Genomic DNA, 13,476 nt, shown 5'->3' with positions numbered 1-13,476 from the left:
GCTCCTTCATTCTTCACCCTTATCACCACGTAGCAGAAATAATGCTGAAAATTAAGAACTGCTCAGTCCCTGAACACCTTTCAGTGCCTGATCAAGACTCCTCTCTTGCAGGTTGCAGAGCACCTCCAACCTTTGTTCTCCATCCTTCAATAGCTCTAATGCTTTGTTGCCCTAATATTATTTTAATTCAAACACAAAACATGAAATAACTTGTTAAATGTGCTTCCTGACTTTAAACAGACTGCATATAGCTTGAGGGTATCAGTAAAATTATGTATTTTGTTTTAATTCTTACCGTTTAATTTCTAATTTCTAAGTTATTTGAATTGCTTGTCCACTTTGCACTGTTGTTCCTTGAATGTACCCTTAATGTAATTTTTTGCACATCCTTGAAGAAAGGCATCTCCTAAACTATTAAGATTATTCCCTGTTGCACATTGGCATGTGACCTGAATTTGGAGCTCAAACTGCTGCCTTTGCACAGTTCTCTTTCCAGTTTTCAATTTAATATTTTCATCTTTGTGTTTTCTTCCCACGTGCAGGGACTGCATGAAGGTGGGAGAAGTAGATGGCAAAAAGATTGGTTGCACAGTTAGTCTACTGGTCAGTATTGGCTCCCTTTCTTATTATCCTCAATTATTTTCTTTACTTGTAGAACAATTTTAAGATTTAGACATTATAAAAAAAGGATTTAGACAAACCTAGGGTTGGTAAGTGAAAAATCTAAAAAAACAAAATTACGATTGTTACCATGTAAACAATAAAATGGCTTTTAAGACTTTTAAAACTTTTTTAGTTTCTCCTGAAATACTAATCATCAAATTGCAGATGACAGGCATTTTGTTATTGCATGTCTTTGGATTAAGAACTAATTAATGGATAGGTTAGAAGAAGTGAACATAGAACACAGAACTTTTCTGTATAATAATACAGTAAGAGAATAGAGAACTTTAGGCTACGCTTGTTTAAAGAAATACCTTTATGTCATTTTAATAAATGAGTTCAAAGGGTATGCATGATCATTTTTATTTCACAGACACTAATGTTTGAAGAAGAGCCACTTGTATTATTATGTTATACACATATACTATACGATATTAAGGGTTAACCCAGACAACTTTTGTACACTTAGTAGTTAAACATGAACTCAGAATCACAAGTGGAAACTAAAATGTAATTTAGGATGGAGAATCGAAAATGCTTCTTATCACACAGAGTGTGGGTATCTGTAACAGGCTATTGAGACAAGTGTGGAGGTCTCCATTCTGCACTTTTAAGAAATGCCTAAACTATATTAATATCACTTAGCTTCTAAACTAATAAATGAGAATTTGAGTAACATCCTCTTGTTTACAGTATATCCTTTCTTCAGTTTGAATTACTCCTTATTTTTTCTGTTTAGTTAGCATTATGCTTATGTTTTGTCTGTGTGTGTTACAGTAATAAACTGTAACTGAATAAAGGATTACCAAAAACATCTGCTAAGTTTTCTTGGATACTGGTATATGAAATCTGTTATTATAAATATGTAGATATACTTAACTGGTATATACAGGTACAGTATACTGGTTAAACTGCAGTAAGCGGAGTAAAACTGATTGGTAGATTGTGTGAATAGGAAGATGAGCGTTGTGTGTATTCTCCTGAACTCCAAAAGCCTTAAATAAATTCCAATAGTAGCAACAATTCAGCAGATGAGAATTATTTTAAAACAAAATTTTACTGGTTGGAGATACCTGCAAATCATGCTTTTATTGCATTCTTTTATTCACACCTTGTGTGATTTATCCAAGCTAAGAGGGTCAAGAGAGATTTACCAGTACAGTAGCTGTTTGTTTAGTTAACTGCACTGAGCCCAAAATTGTGTTCAGTATCAAGTACCGTGTATTCAGGTCAGGATTATTGTGCTTGAATTAATGTTATGCTCTTATGATGTCACATGCAGGGTTCTTGGTGCCCTTTGAGGCAAGTGAAACATTCTGCCCAGAATAAGATTGTGTAATAATTAATGTATGAATTGGGTTAAGTAATCGTTATTTTTGTGATTAATGTAGGCCAGTCTCCAGTTGTTTAACAGGCAAATTGTATAACTCTGTGCCTCCCATTAAAAACACACGAATCCAGACACTGTTGCTCGTCATCCATATCTCCAAATGTCAGGTTTAAACACCATTCCAAATTCCAAATCACAGCCCCACCCAGATTCCAGAGGAATTCATTTTATTTGACCCATTTAAGGTCAGTGTGACATTTGACTTTAACACCTTACCTGGTATTTGAATACTTTTTTTTGTTTTCCAGAATTTTTACAAAACAGAACTGAACAAGGAAGAAATGTACATACGCTATATACATAAATTGTATGATCTTCATTTGAAAGCACAGAACTACACAGGTAAAGTTTTTTTTAATAAAATAAATGGTGATGGCGTTTACTTCTAACAAGTAATCTAAATCTTTATTAATTCATTATTATTTAATTCATAATGTATGTAGTGTGTGTGTTAAGGTTGTTGTACAATAGTCAACTCCAATCTCAGAAATCCAGTGCAAGTGTCAGTCGCATCAGACATTATTAATTGAGCTGTTGAATTACATGCACCTAAATGGCTTAAATGTAATAAATACTATTATAGCTTTTTAATGTACCTAAGTACTGTTGAATTAAACATGCAATTAAATTGATTTAAGTTCAGTTTTAAATTGAATTAAATATGTGTAAAAACTAATCCAAAACTGTGAATATTGAGAACTGTAGCTGGTCTTCACTGTTGTAGGTCATAGGAGGTTTTCTTAACCAAAGTGACTGTCTGCTGTTTTACAGAGGCTGCCTACACACTGCTGCTGTATGACGAGCTCTTGGAGTGGTCTGACAGGCCTCTCAGAGAGTTTCTGAACTACCCTATGCAAACTGAGTGGCAGAGAAAGGAATATCTACACCTCACAATCATTCAGAATTTTGATAGAGGAAAAGTAAGTCATTTTAGTTTCTCTTTTGCATCTACTGTGTAATCATACAAAAAATGCCCTGAGGTAAACAGCCGTGTGCTTGAGTTAGAGGATGGACTGTAGTAACTGAAAACACAGTAGTTACAATATTCCTCTGCCATCTAACTGTTATATAGGAAGAAATCTGAAATGCAGGACTACTGTATATTGCAAACAGAAGTATTCTTATAATGAAGAGATGTTACTTCCATCTATTTGCACTCCACTTTTCCTGGTGAGGATCGGTTGCAGCAGGCCAAGTACTGTAGATCAGCCCAGACTTCCCTGTCCCCAGCAATAGATTCCAGCTCTTCCTGGGGGATCCACAGGTGCTCCCAAGCCAGCCGAGAGATATAATCCCTCCAGCGTGTCCTGGGTCAGCCCAGCAGCCCTGCGGAGAAACCTAATTTCTTCCGCTTGTATCTGCAATCTCGTTCTTTTGGTCATTACCCACAGCTCATGATCATACTGTAGGTGAGGACAGGGACATAGATCGACCAGTAAAATGAGAGCTTTGTCTCCAAAGTCAGCTCAAATGCACCCTGCCCGGGACAGGGTTACAGGGACCTGCTCCTGGAGCCAAGCCCCGGGGTGGCATTCGCCAGCAAGTGCCTGGTGGCAGGGCAGCCCCAATAACCCGGCTGGGCTCAGCCCGAAAAGGCAATGCGGGGCCATCTGACCACCTGCAAAACGAAGGGTGAGGGTCGGGTGCGATGCCCGCCTAGTGGCAGGCAAAAGTGGAAAAGACCGAGACGAGATGTAACTTGTGTATAATATTTGACTATATTCAATAAAGTATTCAGACCTTTCCTGTGTTGTAAAATTTTGTTTAATTACAAAATGATGCAAACACAATTTGTAATTAATAATTTATTCAAAACCCAGCGGCATGGTGGCACAGTGGTTAGCATTGCTGCCTCTCTTAGGTGGGGCCCTGAGTTAGGTAATGGATCTGGGGTGCTATCTGTGTGGAGTTTGTATGTTTTCCCCGTGTTCACATGGGTTTCCTCTGGGTGTTTTAGTTCTCTCTCACAATCCAAAGACATACTATTAGGAGAATTCACTTCTGCGAAAATTGGCCCTGGCGTGCATGTGAGGGTAAGTGTCTGCCCTGTGATGGACTGGGGTCAGCAAAAACAGCAAAAGGCAAAAATGGGTATTCAGACCCATGAAATCAATATTTGGTAGAACCACCTTTGATTACAATTACAGCCACAAGTCTTTTAGGATTTCTACCAGCTTTGTACACCAGCTAGTTGCAATTTTTGCCCATACATCTTAACAGAATCTGCTCAAGCTATTTCATATTGCTTGGGGATCATATATGGACATCATTTTTCAAGTTTTCTAAAGATCGTCGGTGGTATTCATGTTAAGACTTTGACTGTGGCACTCAAGGACATTTACTTTCTTACTTAAATATTTCTTTGGCTTTGTGTATTGGGTTATTGCTGAAAGGTAACATTTTGTCCCAGTTTTATATCTTAAGCAGGTTTTCCTCTATGATATGCCAGAACTTGCTCCATCTGTATTCACATCAGTCTTGATAAATGTCCCAGTCCCTGCTGATAAAAAGGAGAGCTATAACATAATGCTGCTTGACAGGAGGGATGGTGTTGAGTTTGTGGTGCATTATGCTGGGTTTGCATCAGATGGAAAGCTTAATTTAGACCAAAAATTTCCAATTTTTATCTCGTCTAAGAAAACCTTTGCCACATGTTTGCAGTTTCATGTAAATGCATTGTTACAAACTCCATGTGTAATTTAAAATTGGTTTTCCACTTTGTCAGACAAGCCAGCTGTTTGGAATGACAGGGATTTTGTTGACTCGTTTTTTTATTGTTGACTCTAATTTTCTCCCATCTTAGCCATTGAACTCAGTAGTCCTTTTAAAGTCACTGTTGGCCTCACTTTGGTATCCCTTACCCGTTTCCTCCTTTCTCAGCTGCTTAGTTTGGAGGGACAGCCTGATCTAGGCAGTGTTGGGGTGTGTCCCACTTCTTTAATGATATTAAGAATCTTTGGATTCTCCTTCTCCCTTCTCCTGACTTGTCTGTGATTAATACAGCTTTATCCACGAGATGTTTTCAAACCTCCTTGGTCTTCGTGGTTGAATGTCTGCTTGAAATTTACTACCAGACTGAGGGACTTTACAGAGCGAAGTGTATTTATTCTGAAATCATTTGAGCCACTATTCATGCAAACAATAACCACTCAATTAATAGTGTAGCTTATTAAGGTAATGCACCAAAAGTAATTTAGGATTATCACAGCAATTACAACTTTTCCATTTTGCTTTCATATTAATTTTTTACTTCTTACTTTTTTCTTTTGTTTTCTTTTTTGTTTTGAATGTATAAAATACATTGTGTGTGTATATAAGTATGCTAATTCCAAGTATTATGACAAATGTTAAGGGTCTGAATGCTTTTGGAAGTCACTGTATACAAAAAGTACAATTTAAACGTAAACCTCAGGGTTTAACCAGCACTTCGAATATCATTAAATTCACAAGTGATGATATTTGTATTTTCCTAAGGATTTCTTTTTAATAGTGCCAATAGAAAATTGCACCTATTCTTTAAAAGCTAAATAGGAACAAGTGTACAGTAGCAGTGTTTGGATGTGAAAACAGAGAAAATGCTATTGATTATAACTTAATTTTGAAATAAAGTATGCGTCAAAATATGTGCTTCTTTCTGTTGCAAGCACTGATGTACTAAATTTGCCATTATTTATTGCATGCTTTATAGTCTCATTTTCATGCATGTAGTATTTTTAATTCATTACACCTATTTCATTCACTAGTGTGTAAAAAGCCCTTGATATATGTAACCCAATTGTTCATTGTGTTCATAAGTTATGTCTTCTTGCAGTGTTGGGAGAATGGCATCATCCTTTGCAGGGAACTTGCAGATCAGTATGAGACCTACTATGACTACAGGAATCTTAGCAAAATGAGGGTAAGTGGGATTTTTTAACTGTGTGCTTATGCTCTGCTTTTTTTCTTTTGTGTTAAAATGTTGAAAAGTATAATAAAAATTTAATATTCTTCTGAGACATGCAGGTGATATTTGAAGACTGGCAAATCGTAAATGATGATTTGCATTCTATTATGATCTTCAAACTATATGTCAAGTCCCTTTGAACACATATACTGACTATATTATATACATTAAGGTTTCTTTAACAATAAATTGTATGTTTTTGTTAAGTACTGTTGAAATACACAGTGATATTTTCTCATCACTCAAGGTTACTGTAGTTTTATGGCATTTTATCAAATAAAGCACAAAAGAGTGTTGTTCACCAAGGACAAACACTTCTAATTTTGTCTTCTCTTTTACTGAAAGATGATGGAGGCTTCACTATATGACAAAATAATGGATCAGCAGCGTCTGGAGCCCGAGTTTTTCAGAGTTGGGTTCTATGGCAAGAAGTTCCCTTTCTTTTTAAGGGTAAGTCTTCAGTATTTTGTTCTTTACTCTTTATTTGCAAAATAAGGTTTTTCTACTAATGTACACTTCAGAAATTCTGTTATTAAAAAAAAACTTGAATACACCCTTTTCCCCAGTGCAGAGAGAATGATGGCAAGATTCTTTTTAAAAAATACTTTATTTACCTTGTACTGTATCTACAGACTTAATAAAGAATTTTATCATGTTCACAGTTGCCTAGGCCACCCTCAGCAATTATCCACACCAACTGAACTGCAACCAAACTTGCTGCATCACCTGTAAATATATATCCAGTACCACGCTCATTCAAGGCCCCTCTGGACAATTCTGGATTACCCAGATTACATCATGTATTTCCAGCAACCTTATTTACATCATTTCTTGCAGAAAACGCTCAGCTATTTACATTGGTGAGACAGGAAGAAGACTGGGAGGCCATTTTTAGGAACATGCCAGGGCTGTGAGGATCAAAGTTCTCTCCAGTCCAATATTTTCCCATTTCACCTCAAATGGCCATGATCATACTGATCTCTCCATCTGCGTCCTCACAGAGGGGTTTCGGAACTCCTATTGCAGAAAGACATATGAAACCAAAATTATCCTTTATATATGATCACACCTTCCCCCTTTGCTTAATGATGGACTCGTCTCCTTCTATTTCTCTAAATTTTTGTTTACAGGTTTTGACTTCACACCTCTCTTCTAGTTCTCCCAGAGTGTCGATGCTCCTGCCTCCTCTTAACTATCGTGTCTTTTCTTCTCCCATCCTTCATTAACTGCTGGCTTCCCTCTTTCCTTCACACCTGAAGAAGGTTTCACAGCCAAAAAGTTGTCTCTTTTCTTTTAGCATGGAATAAACCTTTACCTAATCCTTTGCATTTTATAATAATACCTCTTTTGAGGCATAATATTTAACTTATATTTCCAAAACACAACTTGTATAGGTTGTATACAGTACATTTGCAGCAAGCACAAAACTAATCCACTAGATGGCATCTTCAACCATTTTTAGCTCTGATGTTGAAGGCTTTTGAAGTATCAGTTATTGTGCTACCCCTTGGTCAGCATTTGCTTTGTGAAAGCATAAAAAAATTTACCTCTTTATGTATTGTTTATACTGTATATTTTGTAGCCTACATGCTGTTTTGTGCCTTTACTGAAATGCATACTGGTATACATTTGACTAATTCCTTAGTCAACTAAAAATATTATCTGTTTAGCCGATGCCATTATCTGTAATTTTCAGTTGCGTCCAAAGAGTACAATAAGCAAACAAATATGTAGCTAATACAATCAAACAATATAATAAATATTATATATAACAAATCACGGGCTTTAAAATGTATCAGTGATCCATGCAGGAAATAGGACCATACGGTATTAATGTACCCCTTCAAATTGATTTGACTGTTTCTAGAGATTCTTCTACAGTATGAATTGTCAAGACAATTCTTCTACTAAGCAGTATGACTGGGTATACAGTCAGAAGTGTGTAATTAACATTTAGAGTTTTACAGAGCTTTAGTAAATCTTCATTTAGAATATTGTGGTGAGACCTAAAACCTGGGATTCTCCAAGAAATGGCCGGATGAAATTTTATTTTCATGTAGCTATTGAATGACCAAGCAAGATGATGTGAATAGCTTCCTCTTGTTATTCAGCCTTTTGTAAATTCTTACGTTCTTGTGATTCAAATGCAATAATATAGAATTGATTTTATTTAATTCTAATCAAAAATATAGAAGTGCAGGGGCCTAGTAATATAGTAATTGTAATGTAAGTAGAGAAGAAAGGACTATTCAGCCTCACAGAGTACAGGGCAATACAGATAAGTGCCCATACAGGGTAAATATGGTGAAGTCAAGTGAACACTACAAGTAGTACTACATATAAGCAGGCTTTCAAGTGTGGGTAGCCACAGTGTAGTTACTGGGAAATAATGACAAAAAAACAAGCAGTCTCAGCAGTGGATTTAAAGGCTGAGGTTTTGTACAGTTCTGATCTCTGTAGGTAGGTCTTTTCACCAGAGAGGGTCAAGATTAGTGAAGATGAGTCCAGTTGGTTATGGATTTTAAAAGCTTTAGGGAGCCAATGAAGTGAAAAGAGTAGTGTTATAGCATGAGAGGAACGGAGAATATCAAAGACAGAAGAGAGGACAGGCAAAGAGTTATAGATGAGCTGGCATGGATAACTAAGCAGAAGAAGGGAAGAAGGATAAGAGGGAGCTGCAGTAGTCTGTGCAGGACAGAACAAGAGCCCTCACTACAACTACTGCTCTAGGAATCTGAACCAGAGCCCGCACTAGATACCAGGCTCAGCTTACACTACTGCTCTAGGAATCTGAACCAGAGCCCACACTAGATACCGGGCTCAGCTTAAACTACTGCTGTAGGAATCAGAACCAGAGCCCATACTAGGTACCGGGCTCAGCTTAGACTACTGCTGTAGGAATCGGAATCAGAGCCCACACTAGGTAACAGGGAGGTTGCTTATACTGTATGTACTATAGTACAAATAAGCAGTGTTTCCACCTGTTTCCTAGAGTTTCTTCTATAAGCAGCCTTTCAAGTGTGGGTAGCCACAGTGCAGTTACTGGGAAGTAATGACAAAAAAACAAGCAGTCTCAACAGTGGATTTTAAGGATAAGGTTTAGTACAGTTCTGATCTCTGTAGATAGGTCTTTTTTTCACCAGAGAGCGTCTTCCCTTAACTACTGCACTAGGAATCAGAAACAGAGCCCACATTAGGAACCCGGCTCTGCCTAGACTACTGCTCTGGGAATCAGAACTAGAGCCTGCATTAGGAGCTGTGTGGGACGTTTTGTTAGGGTGGGCTGTGTTCCATTGCAGTCCAGTATGGGAAGGGGTCAAGGACGACTCTGAGCTTTCTGACAGTAGCTGAGAGGAAGAGGGGGTGGAGCCAAGTGAAATGGAGATGTGGTGATTGATGCAAGGGGAGGAAAAAGCAGAGTAGACAAGATGGCAGAGAGAGATGTGGTGAAGCAGGGTGATTACTGAGGGATGGAAGGACAGTTTTCAGTGTCATTAGCATGGAGGTAGGAAGAGAAGCCATGTGTGGGGATCAAAGGACCCAAAAAGAGGGTGTAGAGAGAAAAGAATTATAGAAGTCAGAGAGTCATTTCAAAGGATTTTGCACAAAGGATTCTCTCATATCTTAGAAATCCACATTTGTACAGTCTTTTAACAGACAGCATACTTGTTACACAGCTGTTTCTTTTTCTGTTTTAATATATTATTATATGATTTTACAGAATCAGCATTGTTTAGAGGTCTTCTGGGCAGTATGAAAATATTGCATGTTATTGACATAAGCACTTAAGGCACCTTCTCTCAATCTTTTACAGAACAAAGAGTTTGTTTGCCGTGGACATGACTATGAGAGACTGGAGGCTTTCCAGCAACGCATGCTGAATGAGTTCCCCCATGCGATCGCCATGCAGCATGTTAATCAGCCAGATGAGACCATCTTTCAGGCAGAAGCCCAATGTATCCAGATCACTACTAGAGCCCCAGTACAAACAAGGGTTTAGCTGATTACATTCTCAGAACGAAGTAATGTATTGTGACTGTTTTGAAGTATGCTCTAGTTTCTAAGACAATTACTTTGGGAAGGTGATTTTTCTGGATCAGTTCTTCTGGCTTTACAATATTCCAGGTCATATTTTGACATGCTTCAGAAGGAAAGTAAAAGGCAGTGAAGAGAATGTATTGCCACAAAAGAGGAAGATTTGTGTTATCAGTAGTGTATATGGTTGCTTGCTACAGTATACTGTACTCAATGTGATTTAAACACTTTTTTGGCATAAAGCCACTGTTTTTGCATTATTATTGCTAAACTGAAATGATCACCATATCTAGTTCACCTTTTATGCTGTCATTAGCACAGGCAAGAGTCAATCAGAACAGCTGGATCAAATTTATGTGGAAAAAGTTTTGGCAGACACCAATATTGCAGTATAAAGCAATAACTGAATGTGATTATACTGAGTTTTAGAGTTTAAAAAAAAGTATAATAGTACTTAATCCTGTGCAATGAAAGATGTTGTAATGCACAACCCAAAATCAAAAAAGATTTTAATACATTTTAGGCATAAGTCCATTATGGTAATACAAGCAGACTGCTGTGATGGCTGTAGAAAATAGATGTGCTTTGGGTGCAGAAGTGTTCCCCTGAGTGCATTTACAGCAGACAAGTGTGGTCTAATAGCATTAACATAGTAGTTTGTTATCCTTGTTCGCTGTAAATCGTTTAACTTATGTCACAGGGGTCTTACAGCATTCAAGTCATATTTATGTTTTGTGAATATTTAGGGTAGCATGATGTAACATCTGATTTAATGCTCAGCTTCCACTCCTCATGCCTTGGTATCTCTGTGTGGGAAGTGACTAACACATTCTGCTGCAGAACAAAGAAGAAGCTGACTTTAAGGAATGTTTTAACACTTGTGAACTATCTGAAAGTCACAGCCCCTTGACTGAATGCGTGCAGATTTGCAGATCTATGCTGTAAGTCCCATCCCAGAAAGCCAAGATGTGCTGCAGAGGGATGGAGTTCCGGACAACATTAAGAGTTTCTATAAAGTCAACCACATCTGGAGATTCAGATATGACAGACCTTTCCATAAAGGCACAAAGGATAAGGAAAATGAATTTAAGGTATGGTACCAAATGCTGTCCCATACATAATGCTTTAAGTACCTTGTCCCTTCATTATTAAAAGTAAATTAAAAGATTAAATTAATTGTTTCATTTTAAGTTGTTAAATGAAGGAAAGTTGTTTTTTAATCCTGGTTTACATAACTGAAATTCCTCAAAAACAAGAATGATGTGCAATAAGCAGCAGACTTACATTTACTAACAATAGCTGTAAAAATCATTTTCTGTGCAGTATGATGGCATATCAGGAGCTTTGTATACTTTTTTAGGTTATTCGATGTCTGCATCTGGAGGCTCCCGATAGCAGTTAAAACACGTGTGATTAGAATGCACAGAGGGCACAGCCTGCAGTGCGGGCTTGATGTGCTTTCCTGTTCTTGTGATTGCAGAGCTTGTGGGTCGAGAGAACCACGCTGACTCTCGTGCAGAGCCTCCCTGGCATCTCACGGTGGTTTGAGGTGGAGAAGCGAGAGCTGGTGAGTGCAGCCTTTAAAGGCACAGGTTTCCTTCTGTGTTCATGCCTTGTGACTGTGTTAACAAGTTTTGCCTTGCCTGAGAATGACCGTTCTAAAACAGAGCACCAGCTGGATAAGTGTTTAGCTCAGCACCTTCCTTTCAATATGGAAAATTGTGTATGGGCAAAAATGTGCAGCTTGTGCAAATAAAGGTTTTTTTATATTAAAATGTGAAGTATTAAAAATTCAGGCACCATACTGGACACAGGATGCAGGATACAGGAAACAACACCACAAGCATGGCAGGTGATAGTGATATGAGTGCAAGACACTGCTAATAACAGCATGCACAACTAAATGAAAAGAAAAGGGAAAAAGTGTTTACTACTGTAGAGATATTACTCTATTTCATTTAAAAGAAGAGAAAATAAAATAGAATTGTAGACTGCTTCAGATAATAACAAATGTCAACATATAATATTAATTCAAGTAGGTAGCTGAATCAGCATGCGTAGGTTGTGAACGAACAAGTAAAGGTTTATTTCATGCTGGAAAGAGAAAAAAGGAAATACAGCGTTTTCTTTTCGCTGTGGAGACTCCACATCTGAAACGTATTTCTTTTCTTCTTTTTTCAGCATGGAATAAACCTTTATATATAATATGAGTTATATTTTAAATTTGTTCATGGTTAATTTCATGACTTTGGAATCTATCTGTTCATCTCTTCAAAATATTGCTCACTAAAATAAAATCACAACCTAGTAATAAAACCCCATTTTAGATTTGAATTAGCGTAATGTACATAAATGAAACTGACCTGCCTATTAATATGTTCCTATTTTTGCATTATCTTACCATTCATTGATGCTGAGGGGTACATGATTATTGAAACTGTCTGTTTAATGATGAGGCAAAACAAGAATGTGTTGCTCTGATGTTGGCAGGAGGCTTCACAGATTTTAAAAAATCAGAAATCCATACATTTTATAAAGAAAATATTGATAAATAATGGACACATTTACATTTATATAGCAATTCTGATTAAAAAACAGTTCACTAAACAGTTAGGTTACAGATGAGGAGAAGAAATATATAGCCTAGTTATATCTCCATTTCTATACCACAGAACAAGTACGTTTACATAAATTAGAAGTAAATCACTGCATGTAATTGATAGTCTACCGTGTGCCCTTGGGTGTAAAACCACAATGATCTACTGTATTTAAGTCATTGATGGTGGTCACTGCCAGGAATTTACTTTGGTGCTTTTTTTCCCTGCTCTTTGAACTTTTTGACTACAGTGTCGACTCACATCGTGATAAATTCCTGTAAGGGCCCTTGTATTTCTGGGTCTTTTTCTACATCTTTTAACCCTGCTGTCTGGTTTGGCTATCTACTGAAGTGTGTTTGCTATTTTATAAGTGCCGATGGTTGGGCCACCTCTTCACACTTGTTTGTACCAACATCACCGCGCTTATTTGTACCAGCAGGTCTCTCAACTCAAAACAGCGTCCTTGTTCAGGAATACTAGTGGTAATTGTAGACCTGTTGTGACATTTTAAAAGCAATTTTTTTTTAAAAAGTACATGGGAAAAAAAAAAACACTGCCGAACAGAGAAAAAAGTTATACATTTAGTATAAATACAATAAAACTAATTTGGAAAGCTTAAAAGATCATTTCTGATACACATGACTTGGTAAAGCCTTAAAGCAAGTGTTTACATTATTTTTATGTTTGGGTTTTTATGGTTGGTATTAAGTGGTATCATTGTCATCCTTCATTTAGTTGTTTATATTCTGAGAAAACATACATAGCTGGTCTATTTAATTTTTTAAAGCCAATTGTGCCTCACTCAAGTTTTTATAAAAGGCTGTATGGCTGTCAGTTTTCATTATGAA

At 37.1% G+C, this 13,476-nt stretch overlaps 1 protein-coding gene across 1 annotated transcript in view; it reads left to right on the top strand.

Moving 5' to 3' along the window:
* The window catches only part of dock4b (dedicator of cytokinesis 4b), a 159,034-nt gene that overhangs the window by 123,088 nt on the left and 22,470 nt on the right, over positions 1-13,476 (top strand). The window contains exons 35-42 of the mRNA XM_088923460.1: positions 543-603; positions 2,302-2,395; positions 2,825-2,973; positions 5,865-5,951; positions 6,342-6,446; positions 9,811-9,952; positions 10,956-11,122; positions 11,512-11,598. Of these exons, the coding sequence (XP_088779586.1) occupies positions 543-603; positions 2,302-2,395; positions 2,825-2,973; positions 5,865-5,951; positions 6,342-6,446; positions 9,811-9,952; positions 10,956-11,122; positions 11,512-11,598 (892 nt within the window). The remainder of the gene's footprint in view (positions 1-542; positions 604-2,301; positions 2,396-2,824; positions 2,974-5,864; positions 5,952-6,341; positions 6,447-9,810; positions 9,953-10,955; positions 11,123-11,511; positions 11,599-13,476) is intronic.

This window comes from Atractosteus spatula, chromosome 8 (genome assembly GCF_055471065.1).
Source record: "Atractosteus spatula isolate fAtrSpa1 chromosome 8, fAtrSpa1.hap1, whole genome shotgun sequence".
Lineage (NCBI taxonomy): Eukaryota > Metazoa > Chordata > Actinopteri > Semionotiformes > Lepisosteidae > Atractosteus > Atractosteus spatula.
This window is presented reverse-complemented; position numbering and strand designations above follow the sequence as displayed.